The sequence below is a fragment of the Seriola aureovittata genome, chromosome 14, assembly GCF_021018895.1.
Source record: "Seriola aureovittata isolate HTS-2021-v1 ecotype China chromosome 14, ASM2101889v1, whole genome shotgun sequence".
In the NCBI taxonomy this organism is placed as follows: Eukaryota; Metazoa; Chordata; class Actinopteri; order Carangiformes; family Carangidae; genus Seriola; species Seriola aureovittata.
The window spans coordinates 19897831-19909839 of record NC_079377.1 but is presented as its reverse complement, the minus strand read 5'-3'; the positions used below and the strand labels follow the sequence as shown (position 1 = coordinate 19909839).

Here is a 12009-nt window from a genome sequence, read left to right as displayed (position 1 = left end):
GAAACTTCCAGGTGCCACAGAAAGCTGGTACCACAAACAATCCTCTGCACCATGATCACCTGGCACACACACATGCACGTGCACACACACACACACATGCACGTGTACACACACACACACACACACATGCACGTGTACACACACACGCACACGCACACACACACACACCCACACACACACACACACACATACACATCTTTTGCGGTGCAATTATCTGCAATTATAATTTTTATCGCCAAGGTTGCACGTGTCTTTGTGGGTTAGCGTGCATTCAGGTTAAAATACCTACCAGGAAAACAAAAACAAACCCACACACAGACACACACACTGAGGAAGAAGACAAAAGATGTTAGGGAAAACTGAAATCCTGAGTTTGTTGCATCTCAGGTGTTAAAGAAATATCACAGTTCCAATATTACATATCAATAAAATATTCTTCATCAGTTTATAAATATATCAACAAAAGTCATATCACTTGAAACCTCATACAATTAACTGTTTAATCTATTACAGCTATTGCTTGTATTTATGCTTACATGTCCATGGCTACTTCAACGTGATTTAAATTCAAATGAATAATTTAAAGACAGTAACTGTTTATCCCTTTAATTAAACATTGCTATAACCTCTTTCATTTTAGTTTTCTCACTGTTTTTCTCTTCATCTCTTTGCTCTGTCACCTCTGCAGTCTCTCCTCTGCTCTCTGTCTCTCTGTAAGTCATGTCTAAGCCAATCATGTTTTTGTCACCAGTGATACCGGCTAAATTGTTCACACTCGTTTAGATGGATGGATGGATGGATGGATGGATGGTATATGGATGGATGGATGGATGGTATATGGATGGATGGATGGATGGATGGATGGATGGTCACGGCTAATTCATGTGCCATTCCGGCAAAGCAGATCAGCCTCATCAGGGACACTGTGGGTGGATTCAGAAACACTTCAGCCCTGCGTGGTGTTAAAAGCCCAGAACAACCTGAAATAGAAAACAGTGGCAGTATCTTGCAAACACCCTCTAAAATGTTATTGTATTTATTTAAAGTGGTAATCTGCAAGATCCTTGTGTTTTTATTCAGTCTTCAGCACCATCTGTGGTGCTCAGCCTTCACTGCTGTGGAGGTAAACAAATGGCAGCAGCAGGATTCTGATAACATTGTCATGGAATTAAGTATTTGTGTCATGGCAGGACAATGTATGAGATAAAAAAAAAGGAAATGTTTAAGGCATCAAATTATGCTTGGAAATATCTTTTTCAGTCCGATACCTTGCATAAAACACAGTATATATTCTTTATGACAAGAATCAGGATGATTCAAACTGCGGTCCTATAATACTCAATGACTTTCCAGAAAATCTCCCGTGAAAAAGCATTGTATTCTGTGTCCACTGAGTTTGATAACTCAAGGTCAATCAAAATCAAACCTTAACAAAAACGTAACTTAAGACAGTGGCAACAGTCTTGGCTCTTTACTTTGTGATTTTAATATCACAGGCTGGACTGTTTTACTCACATCTTCTCACTTTAGATTTCCTGTCCAATTTCTTATTTCTCCCTTCCTGCCTCCCTGAAGCAGCTGACCTGCATTGCGATGGGAGAGGAGGGAAAATCATCAGATGAGTCAACGGCATCAGCCCTGGCATATAAGTTAGTTATTCCTACGATTAATTGGAAGAAAATGAAAAAAAAAACTCCACACTAATTTCACCATAGGTCTGTTTGGTTCCGACCGATGACGGAAGCAGAAACCTACTGACGTCTCAGGCCCCTGATTGAATGTCCCCTCCTGCTCCATGAGAAACATCCAGGTGTATAAAACGGGAGCAGAGCTGAAGGCTAGCAGAAAGACAGAGCAAGGAAGCACCGCATCAACCGAGTGGACATACAGCGCCGGCTTAAGACCAGGACCTTGGAGAGCGAAAGAACCAAACGCAGACAACTTTCTCTAGAGTACATGTAAGATTTCATATTTACATAGACATTATTTTAGAGTTACTGTGAGACAGTGCGTCCTCGGTGGTCTCCGTTTTTTGGTCATTTTAAACTTGTGTTTTTGGTCTTTTTGCGCGCTCCAGCCAGGGTTTGGATAAATCTTTCCAAGTGCGTGTTGTTGAGTTTTACATCGTATAAATTGTTCTTTGTAATTTAAGCAGCGGCTCCACGCAGTGAATTTGGTTTGTGGTTTGTGGCGGCAACAGAATTACAGCGTCTCCGCGATGTGATCTGATGTTTAATGATCGCTACTCTCTGCGTAATTACGCATGGGAGTCCGCTAGTTTATTTTTTTGCCTCTGTCAAAATCACGATTAATCGCAGTCCTTCATGGCTAAAACTTTATGTTTTGTTCCTTGACACATGACAAATAGTAAGTGAGGAGTCGGAGAACTGAATTGGTTAAAAACTAAAATGATCAGAGGAGATTTTTAGATTTCGTTTCGTCCACCTTTTTGTGAAAAGCATTTATAGCATTTATATACGTTAAATTTGTTTGTGTTGACAGAGCTGCAGTGTCCAGGGGGTGTGATAAAATATTTAGTCGTGGATAGTGCCCGGGGTGTGCGTAATTACACATTGGATTCCAGTTATTTTCTTTGGTCAAAAATCAATATCAGATGTTTTCACTAAGATCAGTTCAAACGGCTCCTCGTGGATAAACTATTCTTCTTTTGCTTATTTTGCTGTAAGCGAATAACTACTTGTTAGACCTGACTGTTCAAGATAAACTAAACTTACGGGGTAATGAAGAGAGGATAGTGCACGATGTTTTCGTCGGTGGACTGGTTGGAAACGACCTGGCGCGCTCATTTTCTCGTTTCCATCCTCAGGTGTAAAGCGATGTTACAACGAACCGGCCCCCAGCTGCTTCTCTTAATAGCCCTGTGCAGTGTGTTGTACTCCCGGACTCTGAGTCTGCCATACACATCCATGAGGTGAGAGGAAACCTGTGTTCTTTCCAACTAAAACACCTTGTGGATGAATTAGAATTAATTTTTAGGCACGTTGTCTTCACTAATGTCAGAGATCATTTCAGATATTGGCACTATGTTGTTGATGCCAAAGTAGATTAAATGCATGACTCAGAAAGACTATTGTTTCCAGGTGAACAGAGAAAAACAAGGTGAATCACTTATACTTGCTTTAATATGTCTGTAATATTTAAAATAATTCATAATGAGTCTGTAAATAAAGGGATATATTCTGATCTTGGCTGATATCGGCCTCATATGACATCATCTGTCTTCTCACAGGGCTTATACATGCTGGGATGTAACTCTTGAAGGGTTATGCTTCACACATGTTGGTACATGTGAGGAGTGAAACCAGAAATCATTTTGATGACACATATGCTGACTGTACATTTCTCTTTTGTATCAGTATAATGGCTGCTGTAGTTTTAGAGAGAAATCAAAAGGAAAACCTTCGCAGTGGTCGCTTAGTTTAGACCATTATAACCAGTACAGTCTTAGAACTGGAGCTGGTGCTCGTCCATTTTGCATATGTTGGTATTTTAATGTGTTTCGACTTTAATGAAACTGTCCTTTAATGCTGTGCAGACCGACAAGACACGCAGACGGTCTGTTCACCAGCGGATACAGCAAACTCCTGGGACAGCTATCAGCGCGGAGGTACCTGGAGTCTCTGATCGGAAAGCGGGTCAGGTAGGTGACCTTCCCGCCCGGAGCGCACCGGAGAGCCGAGAGCTGCAGGCAAGCAGGCAGGCAGGCAGGCAGGCAGGCAGGCAGGCAGGCAGGCAGGCAGGCAGGCAGGCAGGCAGGCAGGCAGGCAGGCAGGCTGGCAGGCAGGCAGGCAGGCACTGGGAGGCTGAATTTCGCTTTTGAATAGCGAGTGAAAGGAAAACCTAGAGTTGGGTTTATTTATTGGCTGATTTGTCATAATCCCAATTTAAAATCGTGAAATCTTAGACCAAAGGATTTCTAAAAGCTGGTTTCAGGTGTATAAAACTTTAAATTCACTTTTCTGAATGTTGAATCCACAAGGAATTCGCTATAGTAGATTCTTTATTAAAGAAAAAAAGTAAATCTGAGAACAAAATGTCTGTGGATTGTCTGTGTCACAGCCACAGTGAACGTGGAGCCTTTTTTTTGTAATGGACAGTTAGGAAAAGCTAGAAAATAAGTGTAAATGTAAATAGATGTAGAAGTCTTAAGTCTTAAGTTCCAGAAGTATGTCACCCTGTCACCTAGCTAAAACACAGAGCTTTAGTTATGAAAGAAAACACTTGTGCATCCATTACTCTTTCAAGGGTTTTTGGCTGTTAAGTTGAAGTCAGCATGTTTTCTATCAAAATACATAATTCGGAAATGAGCTTGAAAAACAGCCCAAAAGATGAATGACGTTCTCAACAAAAGCAAATATCAGAAAGTTTTATTTCCCACATTTCATCAGTAGTATTTGTGTCTTCCTTTAGTCGTGTGAATCAAGTGAAACACAAATTGTATGAAAGTTTTTCATATTCCTTGTTAAAACCACATTTTGTAAGTTTAAGTTTAAAGATGAGACTTCATCATGTTTGAGTGTATAATGTAGAGGAGTGAACTTTTTTCTTTAATGTTTGCATGTTGGACAGAGAAGACCTACTGACATTTACAATGAAAGGACCCGTGCTGCTTGATGATGCATTTTGTAATCGACTAAACATTTTTAAAGGTTAATTCATGCCATTACTGTGTCATTACATGTTTGTTATACAGCCAGGAGGGACTCACACAAACACACAAAGAAAAGACACCATGAATCACAGATCCTGAGCTGCACTGACTTTGTATTGACGCCCACTGGCCTCTGAACTGTGGTGATGCTCTGATTCATTCATTTGTCTCTTTGTTTCTTTCATGATCTCTCTTGTGTCCAGTGATGAGCTGATGGACGAGCCAGTGAAGCGTCACTCAGACGCCATCTTTACAGACAATTACAGCCGGTTCCGCAAACAGATGGCCGTCAAGAAATACCTGAACTCAGTCTTAACAGGAAAGAGAAGGTAGGAATCAGTCCTGCACCGTCTCCACCTCAGTTTCATTCTCTACCATAATCTGACTGTGGAGGTGAATAACTTCAGCTCCACCTTAGATAAATGTAAAAATGTAAGAAAACAGCTCAGGCATCATTTGACATAACTGATTATTCCATATCTTTTGCCTCTAACCTGAATGTCTTGAGCTCAATGTTCTCATTTAAAAGAGGTTAAGTCTTTCAATGTAATTCTGTAAAGCTACTGATCTCCGATGAACCAGTATGTACAGTAGCAGCCTTTACTTTGACTTTACCACTCAAATTTGATGGTGGCTGTTTCCTGAGAATCTAATGATCCCCACGGTTGGAAACTAGATTACCAAACAAATTACGAGTTTAAACGATAACAAGAACATTGTGCACAGCTTTTTAAAAATGGCAGAGTAGATCTACTTTTGGCCTACCTCTACGCTCAAATGGATGAACTGGACGAACAGTTTTAATGGATAAATGACAAACGACAAATGACAAAGCTAAATCAGCTGACTGGTATGCTGGAATCTCACCCCTGGCTTTATAAAGCTCAACCAGTTCAGCTGATCTTAAAACGGTCTCCTTAACCACAAATTGTATTTATTAAGATTAACTTTTTCAAGGCAGATACTAAAGCACAAATTGGCTTGCTTTATAATTTCTGTGATCTTTTCCCTGATTGTGCCTTTCAAAAATTTGTATAAATATAATGTTATGGAACAAAAAAGTATTCATATGTATTCATATGCACACAGCCTAGAAGATCCTGGAACCAGCGGCCCAGAGGAGTCCAGGGACGAACCCAACACTTTCCAGGAGAGCTATGATGATATCAACGTAGATCACCTCCTAAACAACTTTCAGCTGGTAGGTGCTGACACGCACACTTATGCACAAATGTTTGTACTGTTAGAAGTGTGGTCCTCATTGACATATTGACATACACTATAACCTTAACCTAATAGTAACATTAAGTCTTAAGTCTTCTTCAGAGAATTGAGGACCAGCAGAAATACCTTCACTTTTAAGAAATGTCCTAATTTCAAGATCTAAAACTCAAATAAATTTTTCCTCACAAAAGTAGAAACTCAATTCTAAATGAGTTAATTTGAGAATGGGAATACTGTATTTTACTATCTCAGAACCAGCAGGATTGTCAGTTGTACTAGATCAATAACACCTCTTCTTCTCTGTCCACTTTCTCTCCTGTTTTTTTCTGCAGCCACTTTGAGGAGGGGCCTGTGCTCGAGTGAATACCTCAACTCATCCTCATGAAACCGCCCATTCCAAAAACGCCACAACTATACGACAGTATTAATCCAAAGGACAATCAAAGTCAAATGAACCAACAATGATGTGTTCTCCAATGTGGATATCTATCTATCCATCCACACAGTACATGTTTACACTGTATATATACAGTATATATACACAATACTAATCACTAAAGATTCTGGCCCAAAGACTCTGTGGCCCGCACTGAGTAACATGCGTGTCCACATGAGGTTTGGTCAATCAGTATTTGAAGATGGCAACTGGTAAAAGTAAATATAAGCAGAAGTAGCACATTTACTTTCTTTCTAAAAATCAATGTTGTTCCATTAACTTTCAATGAAAACAAATGAAAAAGTTTTATAAGGAATCTGTCCCATCAACCTTTAGTTACAAATTTGACCTGTTGAATATAAACAGAACAGCATTTACTTCCACTTTTCCAGTTAATCTTACATGAATGCTAGCACCATTAGCTTTGAGTGGAATCACTGCTTTGGGACCAGTTGTACTACTTAACCTGAACCATGGCCCCATTTACTTTTAATAAGACAACACTTGTAGAAAATTGGAAAGTTTGTCAGATATTGTTTCAAGATCAAACTTACAATAGAACCATTTTGCAATCACCTAGGCTTTGCCCAATTAATGAAAATTGTTCCATTAACTTTCAATGGAGCACTTAAAATTAATTTTCATTAGCGTTCAGTCTAATAACTGCTTTGTAGGAATTTCAGTGCAATATTTTTCAAATTATTTTCAAGGAAACTGTAGTTCTTTTAATTTTTAATGGAAATATTTTCCCTGAAATTTATCCCATTAACTTTCAGTTTAATATTTGACCCGTTGAACGTCAATGGAACAACATTTGTTTTTATACATTAATTTTATTTTCAGTGTATCTAGTGAAGCATTTGTCCAGTTAATTCAAATGGAACATCTGTGATTGCATTCTGATGAATTTTCACCGACCAATAGTTCCATCAACTTCCATTACAAAACTCCAGCACTATTGGCTTTCAGTAGAATCAGTGCTTTATAAAAAAATTGTATTATCCCATCTACCTTTAGTAGAACAATAGCTGCATTTAATTACAATGGAACTATTGATTACACATGGGGAAATAATTTGGGTCAAGTTTCAACAGAACATTTGTTATATTAAATTCAATTTAACCGTTGTCCCATTAATTTTCAATGGTGCAATCATGATCTAAGTGCTGACTGAGTTGTATTAGAGAATCCAAATGTGGTCATTTGATGATAAAACCATGATACAAGAGAAAAAGGAAGGGGAACACATTTTGAATGGACACAGATGCATATAATCACTTTATACTATTCAATATGTAGAGCAAAGAAGTTATAACTGTGCATAGACCTGCCTTTAGCGCATATAGTGATGTATACCACTCACCAAATAAAAGATGTTGGTTTATTTTTCAAAGCTGAGTTGTTTTGTCTGGCTGATTGTTTGACAATTTAAGTTTTAGGACATAAGTTTGATCAGTTTGGGTTTTTGATAGATAATACATGCAGAGCTTAAGCTGCTAATGGCTGACATTTTGTGCTTCTGATGGTTTCTACTGCTAAAATTTGACAAAACATTTACAGTATTTGATATTTTCCCTAAAATGTCATTCTTATTTCGGTGAAAAGCAGCACATAGACCATTATGTGACTGGAAGCCTAATGATTTGAAATTTTGTGAGTGTTCAGTAACTCTTTTAACCACCAATTGCAATGTATGTCATTTTTTTAAATTCACCTGTATTTAACTGTTTTAAAACAAAAACTGCTGTCCCAGGGCAGCTGATCAGACCGCCTGTAAAATAAAAAAGCCTTGGATGTGATCGTATAGATGGATGTGACAACATGTTGACATATTTGAGTGCAAAGCAACAAGCGACCTTCTCTTCTTCCCCATGGGTGCTGGCTGACTGACATGAAGTTCAGTGACACTGACATAAAAACACTGGGTACACACTGAGCAAATTTCTTTTACCTTAAAAAGCCTCTTTCTTTCCTTGTTGACCCAGAAACAGATTTAAGTGCCACCTCTTGCCAACTGTCTCAGTACTGGGAGACGCGTGTTTGAGATTTTTGCCTGAATATTTTATGTGGAAGGGACTATAATACCACACAATACATAACACAAACGTCACAGTTGACAAAATGTCAATATCTTTTGCAAAATGTCCCATTTAATCTTATGATGACAAAAAGTAAACATTCTATTGAAAAATGTTGTAAAGGAAAAATGTTACCAATGGCCATTTATGGTTCAGATCTCTGTTATGACAGTTTCCTCATTTGTTGAACTGTTGGATGCTATTTAATGCTGTTTTCCAATTCAGAAACATGATGACTAAACTTTTTTTTTTTTTTGTGATTAGCTGGAAGGAAATTTATGGTCTCAGCAAAAAAAGTTCAGAATTCTCTTCTACCGCATTTTTTTATTCACTTTCATTCACTTTTCCTCACTTCCTCCCAAATAGTCTATGTGACAGTAGACACTTAATCATAGGGAAACCTGGTTGGACATTCTGTACGTCCTGGGGATTGGAAATAATTTTTGGGTAACATCAGTAGAAGATATGGATAATAAGTTTAGCCAAGTGAAAGTAATACACAGACGGGATCAGACACCATAGCAATTATGTAAATGGAAATTAATACCAGTAGACTCCTGCTGGAGATGTGAACAGAAAGGTACCTTCTTTCTACATATACTTTTGATGTGTTCAGCACTTAAAAGATGGTGGAACAATATCCAAAAGATCATTTTTGAAGTCCTAAAGTTTTAAATAATTGCAAAATTATTCTGGGTTCCACATTGAACTTCAGGTCTTCAACTTAATTTTATAGGTGTGTTTAGTTTTGATAGATCTATTTAGTGAAGTGATCCTTGTCTGTCTTTGTTCATTGAGCAGCAGGACACAAAAAGAAGGACTGTCTGACATTGAGGGGGCAACACAAAAACTTCAGCACCATGGACAGCGACACTGTCAGTACTTGGGTATTGGCTTAGTTTGTACAAAGTTTTGTACTTTCTTTTCTGTTTTAAGATATTTCCTTGTTTTAAATGTCTGCCTTAGTTACCTGCTTAAAAGTCTTTTTATAATAAAGAATTTCTGAAACACTTCCAGAGCACAGACCAGTGGTGATAATGTTTCGATCTCAATTCCTCCTCACTCAGCTCAGGCAGGTGTGGAGATACCACAGCTACTGTCAAACATGCTGGCCTTAAGGGAAGCTAAAATCAACTGGTAGGTGGAGAGGGAGGTGTTTGCACCAAGACTACGATACTCCAAGTGTTTGCTACCAAAAAAACAAAAATTAACAGGTTAGTTTGCGGCATACTTCTTCAGGTTGTCATTTCCACGGATAAAGTCTGGAGGGAGCTTTCATTTTTCTCCCTCCAGATGTTTAAGTATAGAAAAATGCATGTACTATGACAGAAATATGGTTTGATAATGGTTAGGATAAGGCAACTTATTAAAATTGTTTCAAGTTATGGTAAGCCCTGATTTAAGTTTGAAAGAAACTAGAAATGTAAAAGGTTATTGTCTCAGATGAAGGGTAAGTTTGGTATCTCCTATTGTTGTTAATTATCAACAAATCCCAGTAAGCAGCTTGGTGCACAGTAGTTCACTTGGTGATCCAAAGGGTCTTACAGAGATGAGCTACATTAGTAGTTCAAAAATGTTTTAAAATGATTTAAATCAATAGGCTTCATGAGAACGGATGAACAGAGGGGTGAATGGACAGACTACCTGAAGACATAATGCGTTATATGCCTTAGACTATATGACAACCACAGTACTTTTGGACCCCACTTTATATGGAATTAAAATGTTTTAAGAAAGATCATTTTTAAAAATTGTTTAAAAAACAATTGCAGCCAGTGTAACTGTCTTCAAGATTTATTTGTTTTGACCAATTTAGTTAATCATACATATAACAATGACGGGTTCTAAAAGGACACCTCAAAACAAATCTACAGAGACTATTATAAACCACATTGAGGGGGCGATCGTCTCTAGTTTATATATAACTACATTATAGCCTCCAGAATCAATGTACTATGACGCCTTTAATTCCTATTCATCCAGCTTTCACAGTTTTAGATGGTTGTGAGGTTGTTAAAGGCCTAAAAGTAGGAATACTTTTACTCGTGTTTTCATGCTTCACACCATTAGCGGACTTCTCAGTCAACCAGCTATATTTCCACAGCTTTGCTCTGTGATGGCTCCCACCCTAAGCGGTGACAGGTGATGATAGAAGCTCAAATGCAAGTTTGTGTCTGCTCTGTTCATCACAGTTTTGGCTATACAACAATTCAGCCAAAGTAAGTGGACTAATCTAATTATCATTGTTTATTTATTATTAACTGTTTTTATTATTATTATTATTATTATTATTATTATTATTATTATTATTATTATTATTATCAACAATGAGCTAATGTACACATGAATTTCCTCTAAGGGATAAATAAAGTATCCATCTGTCTGTCTATCTATCTATCTATCTATGGAAAGGGGTTTCTCATTTTCTCTCTTTAGCTTTGTGGCAGTCCTGCAAACCCGAAGCCATGGGTCTCACCTCAGGATGATTTAATCTTACTGAACCCTACAAGCCTCAATGCAAAGTTTAGGTCATAATCAGTGACATTTCTGTAAATGTATTTTTGCTGCTCCCTGACCTGAGAGTGTCACTGCAGTGACAAAGTAGTGATTCATCCCATCTGCAGTGCATCAACATTTTTCCATTTGCACCTCAGATGCAAACAAACAAACAACAAAGCTTGAAGCTTAATATGAAGTGTCTTATATTTCTTCAAGTTGTCATTTCCACTGATGAAGTTGGGAAAGAACTTATATTCTTCTCTCTCCAGATGCTGGAGAGAGAGTTGAAGGAAACTGACTTAGAGTTGAGGGAAACTAAAAATGAACCAGAATTACTGCCTGGGGGTTGTGTGCCTCTGCCAACCAGCAAAGTTGCAGGAAATATGGTCACAGTCTCCCCTTCCAGAGTTACAGTGTTGATTACTGGCCAAAAACATGTCTTGTGAGGTCACAGTGACTTTGACCTTTTCCCACCAAATTCGTTGGACTCCTGTCCCGAAAGTAGACATACTCTCAGCAGGGGCATTGGCTGGACTGTTAACTATCAGGGGCTGAGCCCAGATTCTGCTCCATCAAAAAATGCACTTTTTTTTAAAGTTATTTTTTGCCTTTATTCAGATGGGGACAGTGACAGAGGGACAGGAAAGTTGGGGAGAGAGCCAGGATGACATGCAGTAACAGGCCATGGGTCAGATTCAAACCCATGGCTGCTGCGGTAAGGACTGAGCCTAAGTGGCAGGCGCTCTACCAGTTGAGCCACCGGGGAACCCCAAAAAAAAAAAAAACATACTCCTAAACAGATGTTTTTATGCATGTTTTATTCATGTTTAGCTTAAAAGAATTTAAAAATTAATTAGAATTTAGATTTAGAGTCAATGTTTATTTCCTTGTTTAATCTGATATCTCTCTTGAGTGAGACAACTTGTTTTTTCCTGTAAACCTTCTCTGATTGGTCTTGCCTCTATTTCTTGAAGACAAAATACAACTCTCTGACGTTCAGTTACGTAGTGACTAACCGCTCAAAGAAAAATCTTCCAGGCTACAGCCCCTACTGCCCCGAGGCCAGGCGACGCCCACGGTTTTCACCCATGTTGTCATGC

At 38.3% G+C, this 12009-nt stretch overlaps 1 protein-coding gene across 1 annotated transcript; it reads left to right on the top strand.

Moving 5' to 3' along the window:
* Positions 1-1757: 1757 nt before the first annotated feature.
* On the top strand, positions 1758-7730 carry vip (vasoactive intestinal peptide). The gene is made up of 6 exons (XM_056395666.1): positions 1758-1958; positions 2828-2932; positions 3557-3661; positions 4876-5001; positions 5762-5873; positions 6229-7730. Coding segments are annotated over exons 1-6 (459 nt in total). The 5' UTR covers positions 1758-1956; the 3' UTR covers positions 6238-7730.
* The last annotated feature ends 4279 nt before the right edge of the window (positions 7731-12009 follow it).

Coding starts and splice junctions, on each gene's coding strand:
- vip (XM_056395666.1), top strand. Junction 2,933..3,556: donor CTGCCATACACATCCATGAG/GTGAGAGGAAAC, acceptor AATGCTGTGCAG/ACCGACAAGACACGCAGACG. Junction 3,662..4,875: donor CTGATCGGAAAGCGGGTCAG/GTAGGTGACCTT, acceptor TCTTGTGTCCAG/TGATGAGCTGATGGACGAGC.